The 16,353-nt window shown below is 39.5% G+C and overlaps 1 protein-coding gene across 1 annotated transcript in view; it reads left to right on the top strand.

Annotated features, from left to right (window-relative positions):
- The window catches only part of DIP2B (disco interacting protein 2 homolog B), a 195,102-nt gene that overhangs the window by 171,844 nt on the left and 6,905 nt on the right, over positions 1–16,353 (top strand). Inside the window, exons 34-37 of the mRNA XM_036759013.1 lie at positions 897–954; positions 6,717–6,791; positions 7,257–7,434; positions 10,242–10,365. Of these exons, the coding sequence (XP_036614908.1) occupies positions 897–954; positions 6,717–6,791; positions 7,257–7,434; positions 10,242–10,365 (435 nt within the window). The remainder of the gene's footprint in view (positions 1–896; positions 955–6,716; positions 6,792–7,256; positions 7,435–10,241; positions 10,366–16,353) is intronic.

The following is a 16,353-nucleotide window of genomic DNA, read 5'->3' as shown; positions in this document are numbered from 1 at the left end:
CCTCTACACCACCTGGCTGCCCAAGGAATAAATGTTGAAAAAGCATAGATTTAGAATAGGGGTTTTGACACATAAAATTTGTATTGAGCCTAAGGAATTGGGTATTCTCCATTGGTTTTGAGGGAAATTTTGTCGTATTTTCTTCTAAGTGCCCTGGGACCCCTTTCAGAAGTCCCACTAACTTTCTATGTGTTGATGAAATCTCCTTAGTTTATTGCCACAAAATGGTTAGCTACTGGTAGATTTCAGAGGCCCCTAGACTTTCTCCAATATCTGAGTCTTTCATAAAAAAACTTGAGAACTTCTCTAACATTCGATAGGTTTTGCTGCATAATGAAAGTCAGCCTCTTATTTCTTCTGTGGCTTGCATGCTATTTTACAAGAAACCACATGATCAAAGCCTAGAATAAATGTCAGTATTTAAAAGACGTCACATTGTAAGCAAGTAAAAATTTGATTAAATGACAAAGCCAAGGGAAAAAAACGTAGAAGACTTGAGGTTACACTGACTACAGTCATATGGGGGAAAGTGAATGAAAAGAAAAAAACTCCTGATGGGGATTTAGAAGGAGGAACCAAAAAAAGTGTTATAATACCTTATACATTAAAATTAATTAAATTAAATGTAAATAGTTATTAAGAAGAAAATTAATAAATAGAAAGAATTATGTGTGGCCTAGTCTTGCCTCCTTAGTGGCAGCAGGTATCTTATATTTATGATATCTATTAGGTGAAACCAGCTAGTAGTTTTATAACCTAAAAATGTTTTGAATAATTTGTTTTTTCAAGTATATAATAAAATATATGTGTGTGTATGTGTGTATGTATAGAGGGAGAGATAGAGAGAGCTGCAGAAAGTGAGAGAGAACATTTTTCTGACAGTTTTTTTTTCCTAGGGTTCGTCTTGTAGAACGGGGAGCTCCCCAGAGTCTGCTCCTTTCAGAATCTGGAAAGGTAATTTGGAAGTTACCTAGTTACCTTAGGTACTTTTACCTAAACAATATCATACAGCCCATTCATTTCTACTGTCTGCATCAATGACAACAGGATAGTAACTAAGTGATATTCAAAAGCTAATCCCCAAGGCTAACCTTTGCCAGTAGCTTGAAATTCTTTTACACGCTGCATTTTGCTAGAGTTGCAAACAAGAAGCAATAAGTTTGGATTTGTTTTCCTCCTAATCTTATCCTACTCTTTTATAAGGAAGCTAATGAGCAGAAAATGGTGGCATACACAAGAAACACATATACTGTGAACTCTTGAATCAAATAAACGTCTGGTTTTTTTCTCCCAAGATCACCTAATCACACAATTTTGAGAGTCAGAATGGCCCTCAACAACCATCACATCTAGCCCAGAAAAGAATCCCCGCTCTAATATACCTTTCAAGGGGTTACTAGGTTTCCGCTTGAAGACCTTCCAATATAAGACATGCTGGCCCCTCGTGAAGCAGCACAGTCCAATTTTGGAGGCTCCAATTGTTAGGAAGTTTTTCCTTGTGTCAAGCCAGCATGACCTGTTTGCAGAATAAGTCTGATCCCCCTTCCACATTTCAGCCCTTTGAATACTTAAAAACAACTATCATAATGTCCTCTGTTCTCTTCTCCAGAATAACCCATTTCCAGTTCTTCAAATGACTTGGAAATATTTTCCTGATAGTTTCACAGAGTAATGAGGTGAATGAATAAATGATAGAAGAATCTCTCACAAAATATATTATTAGTAGGTTAGCGTTAATCTCTGTGTGTCAAGTAGTAATACTCAGTATTTGTTTAGTGCTTCCTTCAGCCTCAGTACAGGTCTACAGTTGTTCTTCTGTTCGGTCAGTAAACATTTATTAAGCCCCTACTCTGTGCCAGGCACCATGCTGAGTGCTCAGTTCAGTATATCTATGGAAGATCTATGTAAAGATTACATAACTATTAAATTGGCAGGTGGTAATAAATTAGGTAGATTGCTAATAATCTAGATCCCAAGTCAGGAACCTGCCTCCTGAAGGCCCTTTGTGACCCTAAGCACAACATCTTTGCATACTTGTCTAAAAAGACTACTAGAAATGTAGTATTGAAATATACATGAAGGCTGATAGGAGGACTCCTTAGAGTGATTGGCTTCCCAATGGAGAAAATTTCCTGAACTTTGCTCTAAAAGATAGGCTAGGGATAGGCACTGCATCTGTCATTTCACTGACACAGGGAACTCTCTCAGGTGAGAAAACTCCTTCTATCAATGCAGCTCTTTGCCTTCTTTGCAGTTTTATAGTTGGAGAGTGACTTCGAGCACCAGGAGGTTGAATGCCTTGCTCATGGCCACACAGAAGTTAAAGTTGGTTACCTAGCTTGCAACTAGATTAAAGATCAGTGTGAAGAAAAAGAATATATATTTTATTCCATTTATTGATTGATAATAGATGTTTATTGTTAATTGTATAGGCAGTGAGAATTTGACAGATTCGTCTGCCGTGATGTTTTAATAAAAAATGAATTGGTTAAGAAATTAAGGCCTGAACTTTAAAAAAAAATTTTTTTAAATCTGCATTGAAAGATAGCAGTAGTAGTGGAAATGAAGAAATAGATTTTGAGGTATGGATTGGCCAAGATGCGGATCAGGGCATTCCAAGCAAGGAAAAAAAAACCATAAAGACATGAATGATGAGCACTAAAAATTATCTGACTGAAGCAACAGGCCTAAGAAGGGGAAAAATTCTATCTTGCATTTGGATAGGGTGGGATTGATTCTGTAGGACCCTTCTTAACAGCTTGAGGAGTTTGGACTTGGTTTAGTAGGGAATAGGAGTTGCAGGTTTTTGAGTAGGACTGTCATAATAAAGAGATATGTTAGGAAGATTAGTCTGGCTGAATTGGGCAGGATGGAATGGCAGAGGAGAATATTGGGGACACAAAAACGATCAAACGATAGTTCTGAGTCTCACCTAGACATTGAAAAAGAAAGGGAGATGTAAATTGCCGACTGAACATGAAAAGTAAAGTCTTTTTTTTTCTACCCTGTACAGACCATAATGGCCATTGTCCACTGAACCTCCCCTGTCCCTAGTCCCTCTCCCTCCTTTCTCCTGGAGTTAAGTACCTGGCTCACTCTATATTCCTCTTCTCCCCCAACACCTGCCCTTATACTTCCCCTGTACATTCATATCGATGCTCCTTCAAACACTCTAACCATTTGCTTCCTCAGATCTCATGAACTATTCTTCTACTCTACCTCTGCCATATAACCCTAGATCTCACCAATACCCACAAGTCTTTCTTTTCCATAATCATAAAACTCTTGACATTCCTTTATCTGAAATAACCTTTTATCATTCTATCTCTCTGTATGTCTGACTTCTGCTAAACTTAAATTCTTTGCTTTCATTGTGACTTCTAATTCCCCTCAACCTCTCAGTACTTTCTCAGACCATCGTTCCTCCTTTGACTACACTTCCCTCCCTTTTCAGACTTGACCCTTTAGTTAGCTAGTTCAGCTCCACGCTGTCCACTGTTCTTGAATCCCTTGCCAAACCCTAACACTACATTATGTCCACCCTTCTAGTTATCTGCTATTATTCATGTGCTGCTGAACAGAATTAAAGGAGTCACTAAGCCAGATTGACTAGATTTACCACAAATTTGTTATCTCAATTGAACTGGGCACTCAGACTCTTGAGAGAGACAACCACTCTTCATGTGCCCATGATTTCATCCTTTCCTGTCTTCTCCAGGAGGTTGCCCACACAGTCATCCATCCTCACCATCTCTCTAATTTTCAGTCACTCCCTATGTACTGATTCCTGCTGCCTTTGAACCAAGTCTTCCCCATCCTTTGAAAAAAATCAAAACTTTACCCTTTATTGGCCAGGCTTCTAGGAAAAGCTGTCTGCTCTCAGTACCTCCACTTTGTCTGTTCATTTACTTTTCAACCCTTTGCCTTCTGGCTTCTGAACTCAATGTAAACTGCTCTCTTCAAAGTTAACAATAATCTTTTCATTACCAAATCTAGTGGTCTTTTTTTCAGTCATTATTCTTCTTGACTTCTCTGTAGTAGTTGACACTCAGTTTAGCATCATCTCCTCTTAGCTGTTCTCTTTTCTCTGGTATTCATATGGCATTACTCCTTCCTGGTTCTCCTACCTTTCTAATCGCCCCTTCTGAGTCTTTTCTTCAGCCATCATCCACATCACATCTTCTAACTCTCACTGTACCCCAAAGTTCTTCCCTGCAACTGCTTCCCTTCTCCCTTACCTCTTTCTTGGTGACCTCATCAACTGCTCTGGGTTTATCACATCAATACAAATCACTTACAGATCTATATATCTAGCCCCAGTTTCTTGCCTGGGCCTCAGTTGCATATCACCAATGGCCTATTAGACAATTTGGATATTTTCCCAAGTTATCAACTTCAAATTCTCCAGTTTTTCTTATGTGTATGAACCTTTGGGGGACAAAACTCTGAAGCAAATTTTGTCCTGTGTTCTGTGGCCTCTTGCATGCAAATGAGTCAACTACTCAGTCAGGGCCCTAAAGCAGATGTAATTCAATAGCCGCCTTCTCAGGATACTAAAACAAATCTATGCTTCAAACAAATGAACTGCCAGAGCTTACCCGTAAACATAGGTAGGAGACACACAGACACAGACAGACACATACATATGCACACACACACGTAAGCAAATAGAGTGTAAACTCCTTGAGAGCCCCTGGCACATGGTTATTGTCCTTTAGTTTCAGTCGTGTCTGACTCTTGGGGTTTTCTTGGCAAAGATACTGGAGGGGTTTGCCGTTTTCTTCTCCAGCTCATTTTACAGAAGAGAAAACTGAGACTAACAGGATTAAATGACTTGCCCAGGATCACACAGTTAGTAAGTGTCTGAAGCCAGATTTGAACTCGGGAAAATGAGCCTTGTGACTCCAGGCCCAGCACTCTGTGCACTAGGGTGCCACCTAGCTGCCCATAGCTGTCACATGATACGTGTTAATAATAACTGTTTGCTGATTGATTAAAGATTAGTGTTAATGTTAACACAAATGAGGAAGTTCAGAAAGAGAACCACATTGTAGAAGGGAAATAGGACTTTGTTATAGGCTACATCAAATGCAAGGTATAGCAGAAGGAAGGGAAAAAAGAGTATTATATCTAGAATTCAGAAATTTCCTTAGAGAGCCATTTATTAAGTACCTGCTCTCCACAAAGCACCATGCTAGGAACTGGGGATAAAAAGATAGACTCTGCTCCCTAGAAATGTATAGTCTAATGGGAGAGAAAGCTGTATAAAAACTACTATGATGCAGTAGAATATGAGAGAAATGCAAAGAAAGATATACAAAGAGCTATGAGAAATTTGAGATGGACAGGACAATTTTTCTCCAGAATGGGGTGACTGTTTCCAGGGGAACAGTCCCTGGAAAAGGTACCACCTGATTTTGATCTTGGGGAAGAATGAAGGCCCTCACAGAAAATATCCAGTCTGAATGCTGTAAGCAGACAATTAGAGTAGATAATCTGTTCGGTGCAGGTAAAGTTAAAAAGCAAGGGGGACAATTATATAAGCCCCTGAAGCATGAAGTATTGACTACTGTCTTTCTACTTCTAACCCTTGAGATCATTTAAGATAAAGTATTTCCTGCCATAAAAATAACATGCGAGTGATCTCCTCAGGCAGGTTGATATTTATCAGTTCTGTGAGTGAGTAGTATTACCCTCTAAAGTACAGAAATGGATTGCACTTTCCGTAGAAAATTTGTTGCTGTCCAGTCTTTTCAGTCATGTCCAACTTTTAATGACCCCACTTAGGGTTTTCTTGGCAAAGATACTGGAGTGGTTTGCCATTTCCTTCTCCAACTCATTTTACAGATGAGGAAACTGAGGCAAAGTTAAATGACTTGCCCAGGGTCATACAGCTAATAAGTGTCTGAGGCCAGATTTGAACTCAGGAAGATAAACACTATCCACTACACCACCCAGCTGCCTCATTTCGTAGAAAATGAACACATCCAAAGAATAAAACATCTAACTATAGTACCACTTGAGAATGGTAGAGATTATTACAGAAAACTTAAAAACACAATCTATTTTATTTGTTGCAGTGAAATTTAGTGGCATCTTATAGCGCTTGAAACAGATAGACTACGTGGGGCTTATTGTACTGGAATTTCATTATAATGGTATTTATTCTACCAAGGTCTAACCTATTATTCACCTGTTATACTTCAAGGGTCCTAGTATATAGTGTCTTGTACAAAGGAGGTACTCAATAAATGGATGATGGAATTCATTGTGGGGATACCAATTGGGGGTGCCATTCCCACAAGTTATTACACTTTTCTCCCAACAAGTACTTTGCATTGCTCCAGTCCAAGTCTTGGATGACTGTACACTTCTCTACTCCTCCCAGCCTTCTAAACATTTTCCAAGATAAGGTGGAAACATGTTGGAAATAAACCTCCCTGAGAGAGGATCATTGGCTTCTTTTCCTTTCCAAGGATATCACAGCTCTCCCTTTCACAAGGTTTTCCATAGTTACTCCTAGTGGAAGGGTCCAGACCAGGCAGTTTGGCTTGGTTCATTGATGAATGATTATGCCTCACCACAGGGTACACACAGCTGCCGCTGTGACCTCTACACCATAGGGTCCTCTGTAGTGAATGAATGCCCTTTCATAGAGTCAGCTCGTTGAGTAATCTGACAGTGAATCCAATCTTTGTTTGTCCACTGTTTCTTAGATCCTGCCTGGGGTCAAAGTGGTCATTGTTAATCCAGAAACCAAAGGGCCTGTTGGAGATTCTCATCTTGGAGAGGTATGTATAAATTCATTCTTTGATTTGAAAAGAGAGCCAAGACATCAGACTCTTTCGAGGTCATACCCTAGGACCCAGTGAACTATAGTCTGAATTAGTCTGTGATTTCTAGTAAGGTCCTGGCCTTTCCCTGTGCTCAGTAGTAGCCAACTATTCTACTGACTCGTTAAGGACCACAGCACTGAGTGTTGGTGAATAATGCTTGATGGTGAAAACAACAGCATTTGCAAGACTTTCTCTTCTTCCAAGGCAGCATAGCCACAGTAATGTAGTCTAGTGGGAAGACGCCAGGCTAGGCATGGAAAGGCTCGAATTTTAGTCTTGGCTTTACTGCTCACCGATAGCACGTTCTGTATGCAAAAAACAGTCCATTGATAGAACTAGAGGGTTTTAGAATCATCTAATTGAGTTAACAGGATTGTGTATCCTTTGTGGGAAACTGACATGTATCTCACTGCATTATAGGTTTGGGTGAATAGCCCTCACACAGCCAGTGGCTACTACACCATCTATGATAACGAAACTCTCCAAGCTGATCATTTCAACACTCGGCTCAGTTTTGGGGATGCTGCTCAGACACTCTGGGCTAGGACAGGATACCTTGGATTTGTTCGCCGAACTGAGCTTACGGCTGCCACTGGAGGTATGCATCTGACACACTCCTTTTCTTTGCTTAGGTTTCAGTTATGAAATTAATTTTCCTTCCCCTTAGCCCGGGATGCTGTTTTGTTTCAGGAAATTTAGTGACTTCTTTCAGTGGTTGTTGAATACATAAATAAAGAGATATTCATTTACAAATAGCATTGTACCCCTTAAGAGAGTGTCCAGAAAAGCAAGAGGCCTGAGTCATGGTCCCATATGAGAAAATAGTAATATTTCTGAGGAGCAGGACAAGGATACTTGTATCAGGGCACAGACACAACTAAGGGCACCAGTCTGTTTAAGAGTTAATTCCCAAACTCCAAGCCAGCTCCTTCAGATTTGGGGGATGTTCTGTGTTCCTGCAGCCATTGTAAGACTAAAATACTCCCTAAGAATTCAAATCACTTACAATTGAAACTCATTTCTCTAGTGTTGGCAGTCAATCAGCAAGAACGTCTGAAGCACCTAGTGTGTGCAGCCTTAGATTGCATTGTAATAGGGTCTAGGAATGTAAGTGACACAGTCCCTGCCCTCAAGAAACCTATGGTTCTTAGGTTCTGTCTTGTCAGTCTCCCACTAGCAAGGGAATTTGTCATATGTGATAGTTCAGTGGCAAGGTCCCTTCTGACTCTCAAATTCCATAATTCCAAGTATAGATGGCAGCTTCATTACACAATGTGGCATGATACTGGCATCTTCCTGCTACCTAGTACTTTGGCTACACTCTGGTCATTTTCTACCCCTGTCACTGCTGTGGACTGAATGCAGGCCCTTCTGCAATTGCCACTAAAAAGTCGTCTTTCGGAACTCTGATGTTGACCACGTTACCAATTCCCTAAACCTTCCTATGGCTTCATGGTCCACCAGGAAAGAGCCATAGGACTGTAGATCTACAGCTGGAGGAGACCTTAGACATCATTTAACCTGATTCCCATATTTTACACGGAAGAGAAATAGATAGCCAAAAAGGTTAAGATCACCTAGGTAGATTTGAACCCAGGTCCTCTGACTGCAAAGCCTGCCCCCTTTCCACTATGCCATACTGCCTCTAATTGATCCTGAACCTCAGAAGAATTTCGTAGGATGATCTGTCTCACTTAACTCTTAATCATCTGCCCTGGTCCTGCTCACACCCCCCATTCCTACTGAATTAACTCCCTTGTTCTTTTTATTCCTGTCTCTTGCTTGTAGCATCCACTCTTAGAACCGCCTATCCCTCTATCCAGCAGACTCGATCATTTCACTGCTTCTAGCCCACCTCACTAGTCACACAATTTCAGAGATCAGACCCGAATTTCCATCTGCTCTGCTGCCTGCCTGAAAAAGAGTCGCCTGTAAAGCACTTCCAAGAACTCGGCCTGTGCTGGGAGGCTCCAGTGAGAGAGAACCTGCTTCTTTCACCCAGTGCTTCCAGTTTCACCATGTGAATCCAAGCAAAATAAACCCAATCACTCCTCCACATGCTAGTCCTTCTGAGACAGCTTTCCTACGCCATCCCACCCCTCCTTCCAAGTATCCTCTTCTTTAGGCTAGACATCCTCTGGTACTTCAGCCAGTCCTCAAAAGGCACGTTCTTGAGGCTCTTCTTCATCCTGATTGCCCATCTTAACGATGCCCTTCCTGAAATGTAGCGCCCAGAACTACTGAACATAATTTTCCAGACATAGTCTGATCCAAAAATAGTATAACAGGGCTATTACTTCATCATTTTTGGATTGCTTTCTCAGCTTAACCTAAGATCTCAACTTTCTTAGTTGCATAATCGTAGTCTTTATTCTCTGAGCATATAGTCCACTAGAATTCTCATATCCTTTTCAGACCAACTTGTCTAGTCACGCTTCATCCATCCTGTATGTACAAAACTTGTTTGTTGAATCTGAGTTTAAGACTTTACATTTATTCCTATTGAATTTTGCTTAGATTCAATTATCTAGCTCAGGGCTGTCCAAAATGTGACCTACAGGCCGCAGTGTGATTTATGTGGCCCACCTACAAGCATAGAAGTTTATATGAATGCTTTAGTAAACAAAGCCGAGCTACCGCAGAGCTCTCACTAAAATGGCAGATCGAAATATATTGTTTGTTGTTTCAATAAAAAGCTAAGGTTGGACAGCCCTGATCTAGCTTATCAAAATCATTTTGGATCCTGACTCTTATCCTGTGTGTTAACCATTCCTCTTAGCATTTAGTCATATGCTGATCTTACAGACATACCATTTAGGCCTTTATCCAAATCTTTGGTAGAAATCATAGTTGGAATAATCTTAGAATTAAAAGGGATTGTAGAGTCCTTCATTTTACCAATGTAGAAATGGAGGCTCAAAGATATAAAGTGACTGACCCAAGGTCACATCAGTAGTTAGTATCAAAGGTAAGAGTCCTCTGACTATAAAATCCATACTCTTTCTAGCATACCATTCTGCCTCCTTTTAAATAGCATAGAGCCAAGCACAGATGCCTTGGGCACTTTCCTGGACACCTTCCAAGCCGACATTGAACTATTGATTAATTATTTGGGGTCTTGCTTTCTTTTTTCCCCCAAAGAAGCCTTCCTACAAGATAAAAGTAAGTGTTAGATTCAGAAGCCTGATAGAAAAATAGCTCCCTTCTCCTACACATAGGTAGTACATTGGCATAGCTTTTTCTCTATAGTAATTTTTTGGCAGTGTAGTGGTCTGTGTTGTTCAGACTCGAATTCAGGATCATTGTGGGCAAGGACCTTATATGTAATCTTTTTCCTTCAATCTAGATGTCTTAAAGAGGCTTGGGTAGGCTAATAATGCATATCTTGTGTTTCTCATCTTTTAGAGCGTCATGATGCACTGTATGTAGTAGGAGCCCTGGATGAAACTCTAGAGTTGAGAGGATTACGTTACCACCCAACTGACATAGAGACCTCGGTCTCTCGGACGCACCGGAGCATTGCCGAATGGTAAATTTCCCCAAGAAGAGAACCGTTGCTCTGAACTCTCCAATCCCCACTGCTGCCATGTTTCTACCCTAGGTTTAACATGCATATTAATCCAATTAGTTAAGTACTCACTGCTTATAAAGCTCTCTAGGTGACAAGAAGAAAGAATAAACTCATAGTACCTACCTGTATCTAGAAAATGCTCAGATTTGGGGGAAACACAGCATACGTATATGCTGTACAAGTTCAGTTGAACAAGTCAGGTCCTCTGACTATTTTTCTCCTCCTGAGCTTTCTCAGCCTAGATTTATCCTGTGTCTATCAACATGCCTGTCAGAGTGAGATTGCCTTAATAATCTCTGCCCTTTAGCATTCTGCAACCAAAAAGCTTCCTGTAAGGGGGCCTGTAATTTGAAGTGGGAAAGAGGAACTTGTGGTTTGTAGTTAGCAGTCAAACCCAGCCCTACCCCCCCCCCCCATCCTCCAGTTGCAAGAAAGGGAAACCCAATCGTAGAAGATTACACTACTCAGTTTGTACTTAACCTGTAGTTCAAGGTGGGGGAGAAGGAGCTTATCCACTAAGACCGGAAAGAGGAACTTAGCCTTTAAAAAGAATCTTATAATCCTATGATTATTTTATTCTTACAAAGATATATTTTTTACTTTAAATTATCTGCTACTAAATAATAAAGTCTTATCAGTCTATTCATTCACTAAATCTATAGGTTAGCCAGGGCTCAGTTGTTAGGGATAGCTTTTCCTAAAGAAAGAAAAATCAATCCAAGTAATCAATACGAACTGATTTAAAGGGTATTCCTTTTCTGAGTGTGGTGACAGGGAATCGATTGACCCACTCCATCCAGGAGCAGAGTTGATTTTTTTCATGGTTTTAGAAGTAGAGGGAATTGATTTAGTCTATGAAGGTGGTAGACAGGGAAGAATAAGGAATGAAGTGAATCCTGGTGTCAGGGCTGTCCTCAAAGAGAGCATAATTAAGGAATGGTCATCACCAGTCATAAAGTGTAGCCCGGGAAAGAAGTTTCTCTATGGAAGAAGTTCAGTCTTAGCTCTGTCATTGGCTACCAATGTGACTTTAACCCACTTACTTAACCAACCTTTGCCTTAGTTTCCATGAATATAAAACCAGGATAAAAATAGATCATATGCTTCACAGTCTTATTTTGAGGATCATATGAGAATGTATGTAAAGGACTTTGTAATACTTAAAATACTATATAATGTAAAAAATTACGTGTCACATCTCAGTAAGTGTCTTTGATACATATGGTTTATATTTATCTCTTTTGTTAAAATTTAAAAGTCACTGTTTATTGTCCATACTATGTGAATTTATATATAGATTTCTCAGGTTATAAACATAAGTTACAACCTTTTTGCCTATTATTTTCCCCAAAGAATTACTGGATACATTTTTCACAGTTCTTTTGTCTATATTATTTCTGTTGCTCTCTATAGTATGTGGGTTTATAGTTTTTTGTGGACATTTTTCTCCTCCCCAACCTCTAAATTTTATTTTCAAGCCCTTGTGGTAAGATCATTAAGTCTTCTACCAAGTATATTTTTCCAACCCTTATAAGTTGCATACTTTCTCAGGGAGCAGAGACTTTGGTATTGTAAACCATGGTTTAGAACACCAAATTCCATTTTTCCTGTTCCATTTATGCAGCCAGCAAAATTTTCACTTCTACCTTTTCCTTTCTCTTTCAAAGTCATAGCAATCAACTTGGCGGGGTGGGGGGGGAGTAGCGGGGGAAACAACATAAAACCACTACCCACATGTTCCCAAGTCCTTTGTTTTCCTATGTAGGATTTCATAATTCTTAGAGATACAATCCATGCTTCTGTTGGTCATAGTATTCATTCCCATGTTAATCATAAATAGATAGCATTTGGTAAGATTGGTTAGTAAATCAAAAAAGCATTTATTAAGTACCTACTATGTGATAGCCGCCATGCTAGGAAAAAGGCACAGGGTGACAATATGTATTATATTCTCTGTGTGTGTGTGTGTGTGTGTGTGTGTGTGTGTGTGTGTGTGTGTATGTGTGTGTACCAATAATTACAAAGTATTTGAATTAAGGATAGAGAAAGGGAAAACACAGCAATTGAAGGGATCAGGAAAGACTCCAAGAAGTACTTGATCTACATATTATTCTGTGAGGTTGAGGGGAGAAGGGAATTTGTTCCAGGCATGAGTAATAGCCAAAGGCATAGAGGCTATAAGTGAGAAAGAGAAAAGGTCAAGATGGCTGGACTCTAGCATGTGGGAAGAGAAATAATGTATGAGAAAACTAGAAAGATTAAGGGAAGATTATGGGAAAGTTTGGCTTTAAAAATCAAATAAGATTCTATTTTATCCTACAGGCAATAGGAAATCACTGAATAGAATAAGTGTGACATAAACAGTTCTACATCTCAGGAAAACTATTTCTACAGTAGTATAGAAGAGGAATTGGAGAGGAGGTCCAGAACAGAGCCTTGGGGTGCACTTAGAGTTAGGGGGTGTGATATGGATGATGATCCAGCCAAAAAGATGAGAAGGAAATGTTCAAATTGGTAGGAGAACTAGGAGAGGGTAATATCACAGAAACAAAAAAGGAAGAGAATATCTAGAAGGCAAAGGTGGTCAGTGGTATCAGATGCTAAAATGAGGACTGAAATAAGGACCATCAGATTTGGAATGAAGAGATCATTGGTAATTTGGGGGAAAACAGTTTCAGTTGAGTGATCTGGTCAGAAACCTGATTATGAAGTGTTCAAAAGTGAGTGAAACGAGAGGGTGTGGAGGCAACAAATGTAGACAGCTTTTTCTGAGAGTTTGGCTGAGAAAGGGAAGAAAGTTCTAGGATTATCATTTGAGGGGATGGTAAAGTCTAATCAAAGTTTTTAAGGATGGAAGAAAGTTTGAAAACAGGAAAGGAGCAGTAGATAGTGGTAGATTGACAATTAGAGAGGGATAATTGAGGGGGAAATCTTAGGAAAAGATAGAACAGGAAGACATGATAGACACATGTGGTGAAAGAGCCGCATCCATATAAGAAATTGCTAGAACAAAGGAGATGATTGGGTGGTGATTTCAAGGAGATTTGAGATGAAGGTTAGTTGTTTCAGTATTTTGAATAAAGCAGGAAGCAAATCCTTAGTGGTTGAAAGGGTTGAAGGCACAGTGGAAGGCTTAAAAGAGAGAAGACAAAATCTGGAACAAAAGCTGTATTGAGTGGGATAGGGACTTTGAGCAAGATATACCTCCAGGACAGTTTCCTGACAGATAACTTAGATCCTATTTATTTTCTCTAACATGTACATTTTGGGGATTGCAAGTAGACAGTCCTTCAGGACCATGAAAGTAAAAGGCCTGAGTCTGGGCCACCGTTGCCATCCTAGAAAAATAAAGGCTAAGAACAAGTGTTGTTTTTCAGTTATATCTGACTCTTCATGACCTCATTTGGGGTTTTCTTGACAAAAATACTGGAGTGGTTTGCCATTTCCTTCTGCAACTCACTTTACAGATGAGGAACTGAGGCAAATAGGGTTAAGTGACTTGCCCAGGGTCACCCAGCTAGTAAGCGTCTGAGGTCGAATTTGAACTCAGGTCCTCCTGACTAGCACCAGTATTCTATCCACTGCATCACTTACCTGTCCCCTTAGCCCTTAACACCAGCATTATAAGTGGGTGCCAGTGTTTGTTGTTAAAAGAAAGACTTGGTTGCAGATTCACAACGTCAGCAAGTATACGAGATTGCCTTCATTTGTAGATGATCAGAATTTTATTATGTACATTCAACAAATGACAATGTTTAGACTAGACACCAATAGACGAAGGGATCCTGTCTTGTTGGGGTCCCTGGTTTCACTCCTCTCTTCAGACAATATTCACCAATATCAAGGAGAGCGGGAGAAGTGTTCGGTAGATGGCGTGTGAGCATGGTAATACAAAAGGCTTAGAGGAATCACCTGACAGATCAGTTAGATCCTATTTATTTAGACAACTCTAATATTTGGAGCAAGTCATCGATTCTCTCCTCAGCTAGACTGCAGCAATGAACAGAATAAGAATGAAACCGGACAAGAATTGCATCTGCAGTTCTTTTGACCTTAGCACCATTTCGAACAATGATTAGAGCTGGCGTCTATATGTAGCACTTTAAGGTTGGCTAGGCGGTGTACGTTCATTGTCTCACTTGAGCTTCATTGTAACCCTGTGAGATAGGGACTGTTTTACAGATAAAGAAATTGAGTTCCCCCAGAATCATCCATTCGGCATCCTAGACAGCATCTGAACCCAGAGCCTTCTGATTCCAAGCTCAACCCTCTTTCCTGGCCTCTGTTTATTCCTACTGCTTTAATAGGTTATCTAGAGGTAATAGAGATTGGAGGTTCCTATTAGCCAGTAACAAAGACTTTCACAACCTTGCTCAGTAATCCTTTTACTTCCAATTCAAAGTGAGGCTTACTTGCAGTAAGCTTAAAGAGAGAGAATTTTTTTCTTTTAAAAAAAAAGGTGGGTTTTTTTTAAATTAATCTGAGCTCACGAATATCAACAAACATGTACATTTCAAAAGGGATTGTATATAAAAGTGCTAATCTCATTACAGCTTGTTTTTTTTTAAATACATACTCAGCAGCACATTAATCGAAAACTATCTTGTCCTCTAAAACTCCTGATCTCTTACAGACCTTTTGTTGACTCTTCTTCCTATCATCAAAGTCAGTTGCAAATGTTCAATTGTTAATACTGATCTGTAATAAATTTTACATATTTCATCTCTGAAAATGTCTTTGCACACAGTGAGGTACTGCCAAATATTGCTATCCGTCCTTGAGCATATGCTTTTAATTGAGCATTTTCATCCTAGAGAAGGCATTTATAAAATTCTACTAGATTCTTCTCTTGATACTTTTGCCTTTTAGCATATCATGATATTGCAGATAATTCCAGTTAAAGGTTAAATGGAAGTTCCCACAGTTAAATGGATTTTGAAACATGGAAATATCTTTTACACTTGTGTCAAGATCCAAAAAATGCTGCTGGCAGAGTTTAAGCTCTGAAAATCTCTTTGTTGCAAATTTGTGCAGGAACATAGATCCCACTTTGTATTTGAACTTTTGACAGCACAGGAAGTATATAAAGTAGCCTGACATTACTTATGATTCAAGCAGTGTTTGTGTTCAGTCATTTTGCAGTCGTGTCTGACTCTTCATGACCCCTTTTGGGGTTTTCTTGGCAAAGATACTGGAGTGGTTTGCCATTTCTTTCATCAACTCATTTTACACATGAGGACACTGAGGCAAATAGGATTAAGTGACTTACCCAGGGTCACACAGGTAATAAATATCTAAGTCTTTCTGACTCCAGGCCTGGCACTCTATCCACTGCGCCACCTAGCTGCCCTTTTAAGCAGTGTTAGTTATCATCTAATTACCTACTGAAATAAAATTTTGCCCGTAAGGGCTCTTTTGCTTTATAATTTTAGGTTAATTTCATTAAGAAACGTTATCAAGTCTGTAGCAAAAGCTAATTTCCAGAGCCATTCAATGGTAGTGATTGAGGATGATTCTTTTCTTTCCCAAAAAAAGGCAATCTCAGCCCTGAATTCAAAAACTCATAATTAAACTTTTTTCTCTCTTCTTGTTTTGACATGATGGCTGTGCACTGGTAATAAAAACAAAATAAAACATCAGCACAGCGAACAGTATGACACAGCAAATTCTGACTGCCTCACTACAATTTGTAGTGCACCAAGAAGCAGCGTGAAGTTTTGAGAGCTCTTTTGGTCTTTTTTGCAACTACTCTGTTCAAGCCATTTTAGTGAGAACACTGCTATTTACAGTATATAAACAAATGAGTGTGGCTGTGTTCTAAAAAAATGTTATTTATGAACACCAAAATTTGAATTTCCTATAATTTTCACATCACCAAGTATTATTCTTCTTTTAATTTTTTTCAACCATTTAAAAATGTAAAAACCAGGGCAGCTAGGTGGTACA

This window comes from Trichosurus vulpecula, chromosome 5, assembly GCF_011100635.1.
Source record: "Trichosurus vulpecula isolate mTriVul1 chromosome 5, mTriVul1.pri, whole genome shotgun sequence".
Lineage (NCBI taxonomy): Eukaryota > Metazoa > Chordata > Mammalia > Diprotodontia > Phalangeridae > Trichosurus > Trichosurus vulpecula.
Note: the sequence above shows the minus strand (reverse complement) of the source record. Positions and strands in the feature narration are given on the sequence as shown.